The 18,668-nt window shown below is 44.7% G+C and overlaps 1 protein-coding gene across 1 annotated transcript in view; it reads left to right on the top strand.

The window, feature by feature from the left end:
• The window catches only part of TTC7A (tetratricopeptide repeat domain 7A), a 181,703-nt gene extending 167,836 nt beyond the window's left edge, over positions 1–13,867 (top strand). Inside the window, exon 20 of the mRNA XM_054399317.1 lies at positions 13,646–13,867. Within this exon, the coding sequence (XP_054255292.1) occupies positions 13,646–13,867 (222 nt within the window). The remainder of the gene's footprint in view (positions 1–13,645) is intronic.
• The last annotated feature ends 4,801 nt before the right edge of the window (positions 13,868–18,668 follow it).

Raw genomic sequence — 18,668 nt, 5'->3', positions numbered from 1 at the left:
GAGGGTTGTTCCCTGAGGTTCCCATTGCGGAATGCTGTGCTGTGCCTGGCAGTGTGATTTTGAAACTTTTGCTAACAGGCAAAGGTCTGTGGGAGCAGACGTAAGATTGGCAGGTGGGATTTAACAGCAGAGATTTTGTGCAGCTGCCAAAAATCACAACCCAGATGCTGGAGCTGAACACATGCTGCCTGGTAGGAATGATGTTCTGGGAAAAAGAGGAAGCCAGCAAGTGTCTGACAGAAGAATTTCATTTCAAGTCCAGCACTGCCTAACCTCATCCTTCTCCTGGGGTCAGACAAGTCACAGCAGTGTCTGTGCAACAGTAACTGGCTGGTCATGGACACAAACTGTAATTTTTCATTATGATGCACCCAAAAAATACCTCACCAAATTAGACTCCTCTTTGCCTCTCCAGTAACATACTTAAATCCTCTAGTAACTGTCTGCTTTTCCTTCTCTCTCTCTCTCTTTCTTCTCTGCATGAGCTATCTTTTCTGAGCTCCCTATTCACTCATGCATTCTGCAAGGCACATTTTCATTACTGCTCCTCAGAGACCATATTCTTCCTGAGACATTGATCTTCCATCCTTTATTCTCCATCTCTGCCCCTGTTGGAGGTCCTTTCCCTCTCCGAAGAGCACCAACAGTGAGAGGGCAAGCCTGCATGCGTTGAAACAAAGAAGAACACAGCAGAAGTGCACTTGTCTTTTACCCTTTCAGAACCACTCTGATCAATAGATAACTAGGACTAGCACTATATCCACGCGCTACAGACGTCCTCAGACTGACTGCTGGCTAACATGCTCCCACACTCATTAATGTGAAAGATCTGGGCAAAGCCAGCAGCCTGCAAACCAGGCCAAGCACTTCACCCTTTCTGCCCAAAGGAGGAATTTCCTAAAATACATGTCCTGACATACCACTGAGCCACATGGCACAGTGAGTGCAAGCCTATTTTCAGCCTGCTTTGCAGGGTGACATAGCTGGTTACACCTCCTCCCCAAAACGGCACGTCAGCAGCGCAACACTTGCTGGTGGACCATCAACACAGCCTCCTGCAGGACAGTCCTCTCCACTGGAATTCCCTGTCGAGTGATCACATGCTCGTGCGTAAGGCTGTGGTTGTAGGAAACATCCCCAGACATGCTGAGTGTAATCAGGACAGCTGCTTTCTACCCATTGATACAGCAGTGGTACTCTGCAAGTCTCAGATGGGTGGATTTTGGGCTGGGGAGGAGAGAGCAATCAAAACTAATTCTAATCTGACCTTAAGAAAAGCTCTCTCAATGGATTTTATGCCTGTCTTGTACATACTTTTTCTAGCTCCACCAAGCAGGACAACAGTGAAGCAATGCTTGGCTTTTGGAGATGACTGGTAGCCTCCTTCCACAGCATGGCTGGTTAGCAGATTCTGTTTTTCCAGCTCTGAGGCTTATTACAGAATCCCAGGAATGTTCCTGTGCTTCAGATATCCCAAAATAACTGCTCTAAGCTCTCCTTGGGGAAAAGCAATCCTTAGAGCAGCCTCAACTCAAATTTTTGCATTGAAGCAATTGAGCTTGAGGGAAAAAACTTGTCTTTACCTCTAGTCACTGGCTCCCACGGGAAGAAAAGAGCATTTTGGATGCTCACATTAAGAAGTTTGTGTGTCAGGTCACTCACTGTCTAAGGAATTGCAAATACTTTGTTCTCCTAATTTCTGTCTGCTGCAGATAGCCCAACCCCTACTGCCATCTTCCCTGCAAATCCACTAGGTAGCTGGCAGCTTCAGTAGCCCAGCCATAGGAGCAAATCTCTGGCTTTGCAATGGGATCATGGCTCCTGAGCACCAGTTAGGATCTTAGGAGCTGACAGCTGTTTTGCAGGTTTGTTCCTCACTCTTTTCCTCTCCAGTTGCCAGTCTTCCTTCCTGCATCCAGAGACAGTGGAGCCCTCAAAAAAAGGTGATAAGTGATTCTCTGACACTGAAGCCATCACTTAGACACTTTGAGTGGCCATTTCCTCTCTTGGGGAAACTGTGCATTTCCCTCATCATCCAGTGACCCGACCTGCTAGGGTGTTTGAGGTCACTGGAAGGAGCAAATCTGATCCACTGCGCAGCACAGAGATTTCAGTCCATTAGCAGGAGGGCTGGTGCTCTGCTTCTCAGAGGTGGATTATCCTGATTTCCAGGGAATCTGCAGCTCCTGTTTATCTGTGCCAAGCACTTGCATTCTTCTCTTGTGGTAAGTTATTCTCCATGTCCCTGAGGTACTCATTAGCACATTATTCAGGCTCTGTTTACGTAACTTTAGAAACCAAAATGAATTCCTGAAACACAAAATTCCATATCTCTTCTCTGATTCCTTCTCTAAAGTGAAGAGAAGAACCTGGTACATTTCTTAAACAAATCAAGCGCCTGGGATGGTTCAATCAGCTCTGGAGAATAAAACTTGCATCCAGGCCTACAGATACTGTCCTTGGCCTGATCCCTCCCTGCAACCTCTCACTGAGCTCCAATCTGATCTTCCAGACAATTACTAGCTTTAGTTGTGGTTTCCCATCCACAGGCCTCAAGATACCACTGCAGCTCTACTAACCAGTATTGTCCTCATTCTGCACTTTGCTCTGAGATCAAAATAAAGCCTACAAATTGTAGGAGTCAAATTGGCCTACAGCTGAACTCGTAAATGGTATTTCAGAACGTGCCCAGGGAACAGTCAGAAGGGAGAAGCGGTGGCATGACTCTCCTCTTTATATTTCAACCTTCAAATGCTGTTTTTCACAATCAAGGAAACCAGTTATAGATAGTTTAAATTCTGTGCTATTTAGGCTCCCTGCTATCATGCCAAAGACAAGACAGAGTGACAGAGTATATAAAATAGCATGCAGTACAATAACAGAATATGTTGCCTCCAGGTACATAAGGCACAAGTGAATGAACAGGGGAGAAAGAGATAGTAAGAATTCCAAGTTTTCAGCAAGCTGTCTCAATACACTGAGCTGGCCACAGTCAGAACAAGGAAGCAGAAGTCCCTTCTTGCCAAACAAATGGAAACATAAAAACATCACAGCTCTCCAGTGTCACTGGGGCTTCCACTTACACTAATGTTATGTGCAGTATTTGTCAGAAGTCTTCAATTAATTTTCTCAGTGAGTTTCTTCATTCATTCTCTTTTGAGCATATAGGAGAAAATCCTCTCTGTAATTCAACAAAATCTCTTTGTGCATGAAGGTTCGTGATTTATGGGAGATTTTATGTTAGGAGACCGTTAGGAAACATGCTCCTTATGGGATCAGAGGCACTGAAGCAGAAGCCAGAGGCACTGGCCGGACCACAGCAGTGCATTCCTGCCCAAGCTGGCTCTGTGCTTCCCAGAAGCTCAGCTAGCTTAGCACTCAGCTGTGATAGTGCACTCTGAGGCTCCAGCTACAGTTGTGCAGAGGATGTCATTAATAACAGGCTCTCCCAGAGACTGCCAGTAGTGGAAAACTAAGCAAATTAAGATTTTTCAAATATCTCAGCTCTCCTTTCAGAAGACATCTGCTGTAATCTACATTGGCATGCTATGTGTGTCTGTCAGCCATGTCTTTGCTGTGCTGTGCCCTTCCTCAGAGACGTACCAAATGTGGCGCTTGCTCTAGCGATTAGTTTTGTGAGACTGAGGTTCCTAGAGACCCTTGGCAAAGCTGAATGTAGGAGAACCTGTACATGACTCATACTCAGACTAGATTGTACAGCGAATGGAAGAAAACACACATGGGAAATATGCACATCAGCCCCTCCGTTACTGCAAAGCAGTGTGTTAAAAATTAGGGAAAGGTACAGCATTTGCGCTGAAGGAAACCTAAGCAGACAAAAATTCCCTGTTCATGAGGGCAGTCATATTAATTGGTTGTCCAAGTCTTAAGCCTTAATTCATTAAGTCTTAATTCATGAGCTTTTTGCAGCAACATATGGCTATGTACAGCAGAGCACAGGCTCCTCTTGCTATCAAAAGAGACAAAGAACTGTTTCTCCCTCTGGGGGTGATGGAAGTGCTTAACTGCTGCCCTAAATTCCTTAAAATATGTGATAGAAATCAGCATGCACCCCGTGGGCACAAGAGAAGCAAGTTCTAAACCTTCCTCAGCTTGAGAACACTTAAACCCAGGACTTCTGCCTCTCAAAGCTTGTCCCTTGCCCCTGGCCCTACTCTTTGAATTGTTCCTGAGTAATAGATTATTCAACGCAAAATGTGTTAGGAGCCAATGAAGCACATAAACCACTTTCTAGTGAAGTGATTTAGCCAGCAGGTTACCTGCTGCTTTCCCACATCCTGCATGTGTGTTGCATGCCTTGTCTCTCATTGTTGATGCTGATCAGTCTTGATTCCGCACGATTCTCAATACTTGGTTATATATAGGCTGAATCTCACTAATTTCAACGAGGTTTTCTGCCAGGGAAGCAGGTAGAGTGCATAACAGAATTGGGATCTTAAATTATAGATTATGTATTTTAAATGACTATTTATTATTTGCTTGGGATATTCTCATAGTGCATGTTTTATAGATGACACCATGAGCTTGAGTCCTAGTTAAGGCTACTGTGCACTCTACTGTAACATTACTATGACAACTGGTAAGGTCAGGACTAGGAGAAATCTTGCCTTCCCTAAGAGAAGAGAGTGCAAAACAAATACTACATTTAGTTAGTCTCAAACGTGTGGTTAGGGCATCCTGTTAGGTTTTCTTGCTTGCTGCTTCTTCTCTATATAGGTCTCAGCAAAGGAAGAACTGTCTAGAGAATATTCAGAGTGCAGCAAACAATTCTGCTTTGAATGAAGCTTAAGTGACGACAATCCAACAAGGCAGAAAAACTCTTCATTTTCCCTAGGCTTGTATCAGTCTCTCTGTGAAGAGATCAGAGCCTCCGGGTTTGAAATGCTGCCTTAGGGTTTGCTTTTTATGTCAATAAATGTTTTATCACATATAAGCTTCAACATGGTGCAAACATCCCTGGTAACATTTGATGAACTCAAATAGGGACAGCCAGTCTGGGCAGAGGGCAGTGTGCAGCTCGGCACAGTGCCTCCTTTCTGCAGTGGGAGGGGGGATATTTCTCTCTTTCGGTCTTCACCACTTTTAATCTTTTCCTTGTTTTGCTTTATCTTCCCTCCCTGCCAAAGCTACATCAGTATGATTGGTAAAACATATCCATGTGCTCAGGTCTGTGGTGGACTTAAGACATCTCTGTCTTCATGCTCAGATAGTCTGCCTCTCCTTGTACCTCCTTGCAGTCTGATCTCTTTTCTTGCCTCACATTCATCTCTAGCACATGAAACTGCTGCAGTGAAGTTTAAGCAGCAATCTTCTGTCAGGCTGCCTTTGGTGCCTGCAGCACCAGAGCTGAAATCTTCAGGTTGAACACACTGAGTTGAAACTCACAAGCAGTGTACAAGTGATATAAATCATGATGCAAATTCAGGTTTTTGCTTTTTCAGCCACCTTCCAATTCCCCCCCTCCTGTGCTGTTATTTTGGTTTTCCTTTCCACATGCTGCATTTTGCAGTGGCCCTGCCTGTCTTCACTGTCTTCCTCTCTCCTTCCCCTCCTCTGCTTTATCAAATGCAGCATTTCAGTGTTGCTGACTGACAGGGAATGCAGCAGCTTCAGCTGATGGAGACGGGGGGAGGAAAAGAAGGAAAAGCTGCTCTGACAAAAGAGGCAGCAGAAACACTGAAAGATGATCTTTCCTCCAGAACTGGATCCCAGCCACCCATTTAGAGCAGAAAATATGGATACAGTCTCTAATTCAGTTTATTTGGTGAGCTGACCTTGGCTGCTCCATGTATTCCTATAAACGATGTATTTTCAGAGAACAGAGCTCAGAGGTATAGCTCTTGTTCACCATAACCTGGACTGAATCAGCAAAATGGGTGATTAGCTACCCCACCCACTGCCAGCTGCTCTGTGGCTAAGTACTAGCACAAAAACTCACTTCACTGCTCACTGCTTAAAAGAAAAATTCCTGGCTCCAAAGGTCATGAATGCAGGGGGAAAAAACAGAGCAACTGGCTAGTTAACATGTCTGTCTTTATTCTAGGAGACCTAGAATTTGCAGGGTTAATCTTTGACATTTTCCAAAATAACTCTGATATTTCATGGTGCATGCAGCAGATTTTGCTTACAGCTTATTCTCATTGCTAAATAATTACAGAAGTGCATGTTGCCCTGTAGCAGTGTGGATTTTTCTGGTACATGAGACTATTATCACCAAGTGCCAAAAGCATCTTGAAAGGCTTTCTTAGGGTTCTGCTGAATAAGCACACTTTTGAACAAGCACTTTCCTGCAGTATGCCCTGGTCTTGCCACTGCTGATTACCCTCTTACTATTAGTGACATGTCCACATTACAGATTAGAGTAGGCAGTAAGGATACCTGATTTACATTAAGATTAATTAGATAATGCACTAGCAGAAGCCCAACAGCAACATCTGCAGTCTTACTTATTCTGGAAACTTCTTAGGGTGAAAATGCTCTACTCAGTTGATAAAGGTATCATAGACAACCTCACTTTGGAATTTGAGTCTCATGCAAAAAAAAAGAGAGAACTTGTATTTAAAGTAATTATGAAAAGTCTAGTCCACTTATACAGATTCTCCAAGAATGAGACAACCATGCAAACAAAACAAAAAGCAATCATCCAGGAATGAAATAGAAGGGTTTTTCTGGACAAAGGAAAGAGCAAGTAAATCTGTGCCACCTTAGTGGAAGGAAGCAAGGATGCCAAGACTCAGGATAACTCCCTGTGGTTCATCAGATGTTTGAACTAAACATTTGTAAAGGAAGTTTTGACTCCAACTTGTATTTGAGGTTTATTTTGTAGTGTTCCATAATGTATTTTCTGCACTATTTTCTGGGAGTTTTATGAGCTAACAACCGTTAAGGATGTTTTGTCAATACTCTGAGGGAATAAAGGCACAGATCAGAAATTTCATGACCTTCTGAAATGGGACTTCAAGTGGGGCTTGTGCTCGCTTTCTTTATTAGTGGAAATTGAAGACAAGTCACTTTTTTTTGCTCATCTCACTTAAATTGAATTGTGCCTCTCCCATTTAAAAACAAAAATAGCCTCACTCAAGTATTAATTACTAGGTATCACATCACTGAAGGCAAGGAAGCCTAACCCAGTGTTACCATAGAAGTGGTTTAGGTTTTGTTTTGTATGTGGAGAAGGTCAAAAATACCTTTTAAAAAGCTTCCCATATGCAACCCCTGTTCCCTGAAATTAAAGACAATAAATTCAAGAGGCCAGCTGCCGGCACCCTAGATCAGCAAACCAATCTGGCTATCTCCCCTCATGCACCAGCTCTGCTGTGCCACAGTCCTTCACTGCGAATGAGTTTCTTACAGTGCTTTCAGCACTGTCTTTTCACAGTCTGGCTTGAAAGCACAGCCTTCAGTACTCTGCCTCTGTTTACATGATCTGAAGTATGTCTTCAGACCTAAAGAAGAAAATTAAATTAATCTGCAAAAGTTACCCTCAGACCTTGCTGAGTGAATGAGTCAGCATCCAAGCACTGTACATCTGTATTAACACAAGCAGCACATGAAATGCCTGCGCGTGGCTAGCACAGGCCTGCTGTGAGCCCTTGTGATGTGCTGCCCACAGCAGCTCTAAAGCAAAATGATTCCCACACACCTTTTGGGTTGGTTTTGGATGTTTTACTATTTATGATAAGTTTAAGTTTAAAAAGAAGCCTGTCCTCATTGCTCCTTGGGGTCTGACTCGGTTCCAGCATCGACAAAGACGTTACTTACAGGGACTCACCCATCTTTGGGAGGAAAATAACCAGGCAAAACCAGAAGTGCCAGGGCTAGCCAGGAGGTGGCAGAGGAGAGAGGCCACCTTGTACACTGGTTTCTGCCTCAGTTTGACAAACACACAAATGCAAGCCAAGAAAAGACAACAAAACCCAGCCCCACCCTCCATCTTCTAGAATAAGAAGATGAAACCCTTAATCACATTCCTGCTTGTATTTATACTAATAGCTCATCTTCCTGAGGTCTGACTTTAGGAAATTATGCATGCACACCAAGCAGAGGAGTTTCCATAGAAACTCAGGAACTGAACTTTCATTAGAAAAATCTTTAAAAAAAAAAATTCTTCCAGATATAAATGCAAATTGCCTGTCAGTGGGTGGTTTTCTCAATCTATATATAATTTTTTTTCTTTTGCACTGTAGGCAGATTCCAGCTGGACCTACATAGCAACAACATGCAGGCATTGTTTATAGCAAGCCAGACTCTATGGGGAAATAAGAAAATCAGTAGCAAGGAGAAGCTCTCAAGTGCAAATACCTCAGGGAAGCAGAAAACTGAAGTGCTCAGTGCTGTGTCTTTGTGAAGCTTGGAGATTGTGCAGCCTCCAACTGTCAGAAAATGCTTGTGATTTGCAAGGAGCAGGTTGGGGAGGGGGCGAGAGAGGAAACCTAAAGCAAGAAACTCCTGCACACAGAATTCATGATGTTCAACCTGTCCTTTAAACATCCAGCAGCATATTTCTGCCGGCTCAGTTAAGCCTCACTGGAAAGCTTCTGTCACAGCTCACTGGGCAAAGGAGTAGTTCTCTGCACTGGGGTTTGAGAACGTTGACAGGGCCTCGGGTGGAGAGAGGGTTGGCCACATTCTGCCCTCCACTTGGGCTGAGGCCTGAAGCTCCACAGCTTTTGCCCACACCACATGGATATCCAAGTCTATGGGCAAGAAGGGGACATAGAGCTGTTCCTTGTCAGAACAACAAGTGGAGTTTTCAATATGCAGGGAAATAAGGAGGAGCAATAACAGAAATCTTACTTTGGACTACTGGAGGGCAAACTTCACCTTATTTAAGCAACTAATTTGGAAAGTACCCTGGGTAGCAGCCCTTAAGAACAAAGGGGTCCAGGACAGTTGGACCTACTTCAAACAAACTCTTGAAGGCACAGGACCAAGCTGTGCAATGTGCCAAAAGATAAGCTGGTGGGGAAGCATCTCTTGAAGGAATTAAGGGAAAAAAAGAGCATGTATCACCTTTGGAAAGGGGGGGAGGCAACTCGAGATACGTTTAAGGATGTTGTTAGATCATGTAGGAGAAAAATTAGAGAGGCAAAAGCCCAGTTAGAAGTTAAACTGTCCACTTCTGTGAAGGACAATAAAAACCATTTTTATAAATATATTAATGCCAAAAAGAGGGGCAAGAAGAACCTTCACTCTTTATTGGACTTAGAGGGGAATACTGTAACTAAAGATGAGGAAAGGGCTGAGGTACTAAATATCTTTTTTGCCTCCATTTTCAACAGCAAGGCAGGAGGACTTCAGGATAACTGGCCTCCTGAACTGGTAGATGGGGTCAGGGATCAGTATAATCCCCCTGAAATCCAGGAGGAAGTAGTTAGGGACTTGCTGAGCCACTTGGATACTCACAAGTCCATGGGACCGGATGGGATCCATCATAGGGTACTGAGAGAGCTGGCAGATGAGCTGGCCAAGCCACTGCCCATCATTTACCACCAGTCGTGGCTCACCGGAGAGGTCCCGGACTGGAAGCTGGCCAATGTGATGCCCATCCACAAGAAGGGCCAGATGGAGGATCCTGGAAACTACAGACCTGTCAGCCTGACCTCAGTGCCAGGCAAGGTTATGGAGCAGATCATCTTGAGGGCAATCACAGCACACCTGCAGGATGATCAAGGGATCAGGCCCAGCCAACATGGATTTAGGAAGGGCAGGTCCTGCCTCACCAACCTGATCTCCTTCTATGATCAGGGGATCTGCCTGGTGGACGTAGGAAAGGTTGTTGATGTAGTCTACCTGGACTTCAGCAAGGCCTTTGACCCCATTCCCCACAGCAAACTCCTGGCCAAGCTGTCAGCCTGTGGCTTGGACAGGAGCACTCTGTGCTGGGTTAGGAACTGGCTGGAGGGCCGAGCCCAGAGAGTGGTGGTGAATGGTGCCACATCCAGCTGGAGGCCAGTCACTAGTGGTGTCCCCTAGGGGTCAGTGCTGGACCCCATCCTGTTCAATATCTTTATTGATGGTCTGGATGAGGGGATTGAGTCCATCATCAGTAAGTTTGCAGATGACACCAAGGTGGGAGCAGGTGTTGATCTGTTAGAAGGTAGAAGGGCTCTGCAGAGGGACCTTGACAGGCTGGACAGATGGGCAGAGTCCAACAGGATGGCATTTAACAAGTCCAAGTGCCAGGTGCTGCATTTTGGCCACAATAACCCCATGCAGAGCTACAGGCTGGGGTCAGAGTGGCTGGAGAGCAGCCAGGCAGAAAGGGACCTGGGGGTACTGCTGACAGCTGCCTGAACATGAGCCAGCAGTGTGCCCAGGTGGCCAAGAGAGCCAATGGCATCCTGGCCTGCATCAGGAACAGTGTGGCCAGCAGGAACAGGGAAGTCATTGTGCCCCTGTACTCAGCACTGGTTAGGCCACACCTTGAGTATTGTGTCCAGTTCTGGGCTCCTCAATTTAAGAAGGATATTGAGATACTTGAACGTGTTCAGAGAAGGGCAATGAGGCTGAGGAGAGGCCTCGAACACGAACCCTACTGAAGGAGCTGGGGTTTTTTAGCCTGGAGAAGAGGAGGCTCAGGGGTGACCTCATTGCTGTCTACAACTACCTGAAGGGAGGTTGTAGCCAGGTTGGTCTCTTCTCCCAGGCAACCAGTGGCACAACAAGAGGACACAGTCTCAAGCTGCACCAGGGGAAGTTCGGACTCGAGGTGAGGAGAAAGTTCTTCACAGAAAGAGTAATTTGCCATTGGAATGTGCTGCCCAGGGAAGTGGTGGAGTCACCATCCCTGGAGGTGTTGAAAAAAAGATTGGACGTGGCACTTGAAGCAATGGTTTAGTTAGTCATGAGGTGCTGGGTGATAGGTTGGACTTGATGATCTCTGAGGTCTTTTCCAACCTTGTTGATTCTATGATTCTATGAACAGGGAAGCAGGAAGATAGGCACACCTGGGAAGGGCCACAGACCCAAGCAAGCCTTTGTCACTAACAGTTGTGTATGTAAGCAAGGAAGAGGCAGAAAATCTTTACCTCCTTTAGCAAAACTTTAGTCCTGTGCTCCTCCCCAAAATCATGCTAACAGTCTTTCACTCATGCAGTGTACTGCAGCATCAACAGGAGAATTCACCCTGGATTTGGGAATCACCCTTTCTGGGGGTTCACAGATGTTTATTCAGCTGAAATGGCATGCTTGAAAGTACTGAATACCAATGAGCAAATGTTCATCTATGCTGTGCTTACTGGTGGACATCACCTTCAGTATCGCCCACAGGTGAAACCTGGAGTTTGTGTACAGCCTCCTCCTGATGCAGCAAAACAGCTGCACGGGACCTCAAGCACAGGCAAAATAAATGCAGTGGCTCCACACTGGAGAGTCATAGGGGATGAAGTCATGCCAGCCTCTGGTGCTTGACCAACAGGGGTGCCGGGGCAGAAAAGGGAGCTGTGCTGCACAAGTGGTTTACAATGAGATGGTTTTCACTGCAGCATTTCTGAGAGGCATGAGATGTCAGCCATGGAGAGAATTCTTCTCCTTGTTGAAGAGGTATGACAGGCAGCAGCTGCATGGACTCATTGGCCCTTGTGCCTCCCAGGCCAGTGGCCCTCCGGAGCTTCAAGAGGCTTGATGCTGCTTAGGATCAGAATGAGGACAGCAATGGGTCCTTAGCCACCAGAGAACACAATCAGCTCTGCTTGGTCAGTGCAACAGGAAGAGTTTTGAGGAAGAGTGGTTTTGTGGTTGAAGACAAACTTGAACTGAGTAGGTCCCATCTATTCTTGGCTCTGAAGCAGATTTGCTATGGTCACACTACTTGCCCTTTCTATGCCTCATTATCCCTGTCAAGTGAGTGACTCAAATTATAATTGCACAAATTCCTTCCAGTCTGTTACTACATGCCTGTGGTCATCTCCAGGCAGCTACCTCCAGAGGAACTAGCCTCTCCCATCAGGATACCTCTGTGTCACCTGTTCCTGCTCACAAGAGGCTGGTAAGATTAGTCCCCATTGCCTGTCTTTTTCCAATGGAGAGAGGAACCTGAAGATAAAACATCCCTACTGCATTTCTGAATGATCAGATACGATACCAAGTTGATTATTCAGGTCAATGCTATGGGTAAGAAAGAGCCAGTGAAACTTTTTGCAGTACCCTCAATACTTGAATAAATGGATGTTTCTTAATTTTTCTTTCAAGGAAAGTGATGTGTTTCCATGGGTATTAGTATTGTCACTGGCTCTAGGATCTTAGTCATGCTGATGTTCCTTGTGTCTTATGGCACTTTTGGAAAAGCAAACAAAACAAGACAAAGGTAAATCTTCACTACTTCCAAAAGCATCACAATTCTTTCATCAGAAATTTACTTTCCAATTCCAATTTCAATTTTTTATGTCTTTCCATATCAACCAAAGGAAATGAGACACATGAAAGATTAATCCTTTTCTTTATATATATGCATCCACATACTGTGTAGTCCCAGATAAAGCATCTCACTTTCCAGCATTTCTGTGGGTGAGTTCAGGCTGAGGCCATGCAAAGCTAGGCAGGCAACCCGAAATGCTGGTTGCTTCTTCCACAGGCTACACCTAGATGAAACTGATAGGAAGTTCATCCTGGTGTGTGCACCCTTAGGAGGAAGCAGAAAAATGCCGCTGATATGTTGTGTCCTGCAAAGCCCATGTGACCATCTAGTCTCAGTGTGGTTGACTGAGGTGTAATTAAAAGGGAGCCTGGCTCATTAGATGCTTTGTGTGTTCAGGCACATCCATGCAAGCCTTATAGGAAAACACATTCTTCCTACCACTTCTTTCATCCTCCCCCTCCTGTTCCTTCCAGATGGTTACACCCACTTGTGTCTTTTCTTACCCTAAGGACAGCTTTTAAAACAAGGTTTCTCCATCCTTCTCCTCCCCCACACTGCTTTAGGATCTACATTGAGTGCAGGAGGACAGAGGGCCCCAAGCTGTTACATACAGCCTGCTCCTAGAGGTCTGGAAGCAGGGGCTACCTCACTCTCGCCCCATTTGCTGAGGAGAAAGATCTTTCTATGTGATTGGGATGCAGGAACTGAGAGACTTTACTTCAGCCTATTCCAGATGTGCTATTAAAACTATGTGTATTTTCCTGGGGATTTCCTGTAACCTACTCAAGGAGAGAGGGACGTTTAAAGGGCCTGTAGCCTCTCCTCTATGAAGCACCAGTATGTGGTCTCCCAGTCGCATGTAGCAGGAGCATTTGCAGAGCTGGATCACTCCCTTCTTTAAAAAATGTTTTCATAATTGTTCTTTTAAATTACACATGACAGTCAAAAAAAGCAGAGCTTAACAGCTGATTGATTGCTTCTCTTCTCCAGGAAGAGGTGGAGATCCCTACCCTTTCCTAGAGGTATTTAAAAGGTGTATGGATGTGGTGACTGGTGACATCATTTAGTGGCGGACATGGCAGTATTAGGTTTACGCTTGGACTTGATGACCTTAATTGTCTTTTCCAACCTAAAAATGTTTCTATGATTCTGTCATTCCTGAGCTGGCACTTACACATCTGCCCAGCTTGCTCAGGAGCTCAGGGCACCCCATTTCTTCTTCAGTCTTATGCTGTTGTTAACTGCTTATCACTTGTTTATTGACAGGGTCTCGTGCTGAACAGACTTGGACGGAGGGGCCTGGCCCAGAAAGTCCTCAGAGATGCCATCCGGATCCAGACCACCAGTCACAGGGCCTGGAACAGCCTTGGAGAGGTCTTGCAAGCTCAGGGGAAAAACGAAGCAGCCACTGAATGCTTCCTCACTGCTCTGGATCTTGAATCCAGCAGTCCTGTCATCCCATTCACTGTCATACCCAGGGAGCTCTGAAGCTTTGCTCTGAAGCTAAGCACCTTCATTCTGTGGACAGACACCAAAACCAGACAAATAAACAAAGAAAAAACCCAATAGAAAAGTGCCATTGTAACCTGGAGCTGGACAAAATAATCCCAGGATGGGGCTCAGGTCCACACACTTACCTGAGACAAGCCTAACTGTAGAAGAATTTGCAGCAGGCAGAAAGAGAGAATGACTTTTTTTTTCCACAGGTGCCTGGCTAGCCTCCTGTTCTAGTTAATAGTAAGGGCTATTTCAAAGTGGTTGTTCAAAGTGACTGTCTATAGAAAGATCATGCTAGAGCACAGCTGTTCAAAGCACTTGCACATTCCAATTTTCCTTAAAAACCCCAAGCCATGAATTAATGTTCAGATTTGCTCTAAACAGAGGTAAATGCCCCATCTAACTTGACCAAGTTTTACTTGAGCATGTGGCTCCCTCCACACAGACCTGACAGAATAGGAGTGACAGTTAAACCATATAGACATGCAGTATATGCCATTTACAAAATTATTTCAGCTAATTGGATAATCCTTCTTCCTGCTTTGCTTTTATATCCTTGCTTATTATATTTAGTCTGGCACTTGCCTAGACCGATTTGAATTTCTTATTTTTTAATTTTAAAGCCACTGTTATAGTACGATGCACAAGAGCAGAAAGACTCAAGACCAAATCAGTTCACACTTGGACTAGTATTAAAAACATAGTTGTATCTCAAATTACATATTTATTGAAAGGCCTTACATGAAGTAGCTATTTATAAACTCCGAGCTTCATTCTTATTAATCAGCTGCTGCATCACTTCTGGTGAAGAATACAGTGATTACCAGTATATAATGGCTGAACTCTGTGCTTTACTGCATTACCATCACTCTCTACAACTACTTGAAAGGACATTGTAGAGAGGCTGGTGCTGGTCTATTCTCACAGGTAATTAGGGTAAAGAGGGAACAGAATCAGGCTGCATCTGGGTAGCTTTAGACTGGACATAAGGAAAAAAAAAATTCACAGAGAGTGGTCAGGCATTGGAATGGGCTGCCCAGGAAGGTGGTTGAGTCACCAACCCTGGATGTGTTTAAAGGTTGTTTGGATGTGGTGCTTGGTTTAGGAGTGAATATGGTTTAGGAGTGAACTGTGCAGAGTAGGGTTATTGGTTGGACTTGGTGATCCTGAGAGTCTTTTCCAACCTGAACGTTCCTGTGATTCTGTGAAACCATTCCTGGCACAAAACATTTTCATATCCATATTTTCATTATATAAAAGGTGGTAGCAGTCTTTTAAGGGAAGGTATGCTGAAGGCAGTATGTGTATATATGAATTACTTACTTCTTAAAATCAATGCTTGGCATTATCTGTAGAGATTTCATATTAGCGGTACCAAGTTGAGCCTTCAGTGGAGCAGGATCATTTTGCATATCATATCAGATGTCAGAATGAAGAGCTCCTAATCCATGCAGCCTCCCTATGGCTAACATGGCTGGGCAGGGAAACACAGCTGGCATGTCCCCTGCTAAGCTGCTCCTTAGCTGTTCTTGACCTCCTGGCAGTAAGGCAGAGCTGTACCCTGCCATCACATGACACACAAGAGCTAGCCTCATCCAGACCAGTCCCAAGATGAAGATGATGCAGAGATGAGCTGTGGGTGCTTTTCTGCACAAAAGGTTGGGGCTCTGTGTCAATTTCTGTCCAGAGAAGATATGTGACTGTTTCATAAGTAGGTTTGCACTCAGACACACTTTGTACTATAATTCTGCCGAGTATCATGATCTGCAACTAGTTCATTCCAGAAATAATAATATCCTCAGGCAACGAATGACTAGGGGCTTTTTCTTAAAGAGCCTGAAGATCTGGTAGCAGACTTGAAGTCAGCATTGTTTACAATGATTTGGACATCTGCAGGCCCCCAGACCACACCATTGCAGAGCTCCTACCCCCAGCCTCCCCTGAGATGCCTGTGCCAAGAGAAATACATTGCCTTCAGGTTTCTCTCAGCACTTCCAAACCAATATTTCTGTTTTCTCCCTTTGAATTTTGCTAGTGCAGTAGCCTAGCTTATTCATCTCTTCACCAAAGGACATGGAGTGAAAGGAGCCCAGCCGTGAAAGGTGCTTAGCCCATGAGGTCTCTGGCTTTCCAGTGCTACAGAGTCACCAAATTGGGCTTTTTAGGCCAGAGGCAGGTTTCCAAGGAGACATTGTTATCCGGACACATTTCTCATTTGCAATAGCAGCAGCAGCAGAGGAAGGAGTAGGTGTTAAAGTACCAGAATTAAATTAGTTTCATGAAGACAAAAAGACACAGCAGAGACCCATTTTATTGTGAAGGATGCTATGAAGTCAGCTTGCTCTGCACTGCAGGTGGGAAAGGGGGAAGGCAAGGGGGAAGAGATGTTATTGACATAATATGTAAATTCTTACCCAAGTGTTTTAAATCCAGTTCCACAGTCAGATACAATCTGACAATAGACTTAAGTACATATATATATATATATGTATAATATTCCAGTATTTGTTCTGCTCCACAGTTCCCAAGGTGGGGAAGAGCCTTCTGTTTAAGACACAAAAAGGAGTCAGTGTGGCTGAGCATCAGTGTTTTCTTGTGCAACATTGTATCTGTAAAGCGCTGCCATAGCTACTCCTGCGTTCCAGACAGCTATTTGACTGCAAGCTACGCAACCGCCTTGGCCACTGAGGAACTGCAGTAAGAGGTCTGTAACATAGCTGGTCTGTGACCTGGCAGGAGGGTGCCTGTTTCCCAGCAGCAGCTGAAAAGCAAACACTTACAGATCCATTTACTTCTGCATGCATAGCTTGTAAACAGCCACCAGCCCATCACATTTATTACCATCAGACAAACCTCATCTTGGCAATAATCAGACTTCCCAGAGCAGTCGTCATCCTAGAAGAGGTGCAGACATGCAGGAGTACTTTGAGTGCATCAACCAGTCAAATATTGCCAGGGTGGTCCTGTATTTGTTGTATGCATAAATGAGTGTTACTGGCATTGGAACTGCGGTCCAAAGAGCCTCTGCTCCTGGTGTGGCAAGAAAGACATACACAAATAAATGTCGTCAGCATCAATAGGAATTACATGGGTAAGGTACCCCCTACCAGTGCAGCACACCACTGCCCTGCATCAGTGCTTTTGAATGCATGCTGGACTTATCCCAGAGGATAAGAAACACCTGTTGGCTGGAGGGGTGGTATATTGACCTGAAATGCTCTGTATAGTGCAAGAAAGAGCAGGGTTGTTGCAGACTTGCAAGTGTTTTGGGGGTAGATCCTCTTAGCTACATTTGTTACTAGTGCTTCCCAAAACAGAAGCCTTCCCACACTTAGGCTCTACCTCTGTACTTCATCATGGATTTTGCTCATACTTCCAGGTACAGAAAAACAAAGGCAACTACTTCAGAGAAGCCTGTGTATTGTAGTATGTATTTAGATAGCAACATTGATAAATCTGAGAGACCTCCTTCCCTGAGCTCAGTAAGTATTAATTCTTTGTATAGCAGGGAGCCTGGCATGTTTAATGCTTAGGGTTTGAGACTAAGAATGTAAGATTTACATCCTCTCCCTCATATAATTTTTACAGGTGATAATAATTAATAGAAGTTTGGGGAACAGTAAGTGGAATATCAGTTCTCTTGAGTTTTAGCACTGACCTGAGTCTAACAGAGTTTTCTCGGTAGTTTAGAAAGAGGAAGGGAAAAAAGGTATCATTGCCCAAAGGATCCAGGTATATACCTGGTTCCTCTTGTTACACTACAAGGTGATTTTCCTTTGTGTTGGCAGGATGCATACAAAGGAAAAATTAGATCCCATTTTTTCTGTTGTGCAGTAAAGGAGTAGTATTTTCTGTTGCTTTTGACCAACCAGAAACTTTCTATATTGTAACAAAGATAGAGGGAGAGGCCCAAGAGGCCAGGGAACAACTCCCCTCCCTGCATTACCCTGTGTAAACTGTCATTAGCTCCACTGGAGTTGTTGGTAGTTCTGAGCATTTCCTCCAGCTAAGGATCTGCCCACTGCTGTACTGGTTCTGTACAGGGAGTACAACAGAGCTGCCATGTTCCTGTGCTGCTCAAGTACCCCAGTTCGTTTCTATTGGTAACAGTTCATGCTACTGATTATCACAATGTTTCAGAAGTGCTAATTATCTTTTCTTGGTCATGACTAATAAATCCAAATGGAGAACAGTCCTGGAGGGTGTTTACTTTAAAATTCACTGGCTGAGTACCAAAGTAGGAATAGCACTGACTGTTGCAGTTTGAATTAGAGTTATTGTATCCAAAAAAATGTTCAGTGTTTGGATTCTTGGTGAAGAGAGGGCTTGGCTATTTTATTTTGTTTTAATGACAGCAGAGTGGGAAACAATCCTTTATAGTGAAAAGACATCACAGCCATGATATTTTTCCAGCCAAACCAACAGGAACTTGATAGCTGCAATTCGGCCTAGGAGAGGAAGGCTTCCCAGAACAGCCATGCCACAGCAATAATTGCCTCTGACAGAATTGTATTACAGACATATTTGATAACTGTGCAACACACATGTGTAACTCAGACCATCTCTCCCTTCCCCAGCACATTTGGCTAAGGAGATTTGCTTCATGCCCAAAGAGACAACTGCAGTTGCCATCTGGGTGCTCATCACTACCATGGTGCCTGCCCTCACCTGCAAGGTGCACAGTCTTGTTGGCCAGCACCCCCTGACTTATGCTGGTTTAACCAACCCTCAGGCAGTTCTCTTAACCTGGCTCCAGGTGATGGTCTCCCTAACTGTTAGGTTGTTTTCAGAA

This window comes from Indicator indicator, chromosome 2 (assembly GCF_027791375.1).
Source record: "Indicator indicator isolate 239-I01 chromosome 2, UM_Iind_1.1, whole genome shotgun sequence".
Taxonomy (NCBI): Eukaryota; Metazoa; Chordata; class Aves; order Piciformes; family Indicatoridae; genus Indicator; species Indicator indicator.
This window is presented reverse-complemented; position numbering and strand designations above follow the sequence as displayed.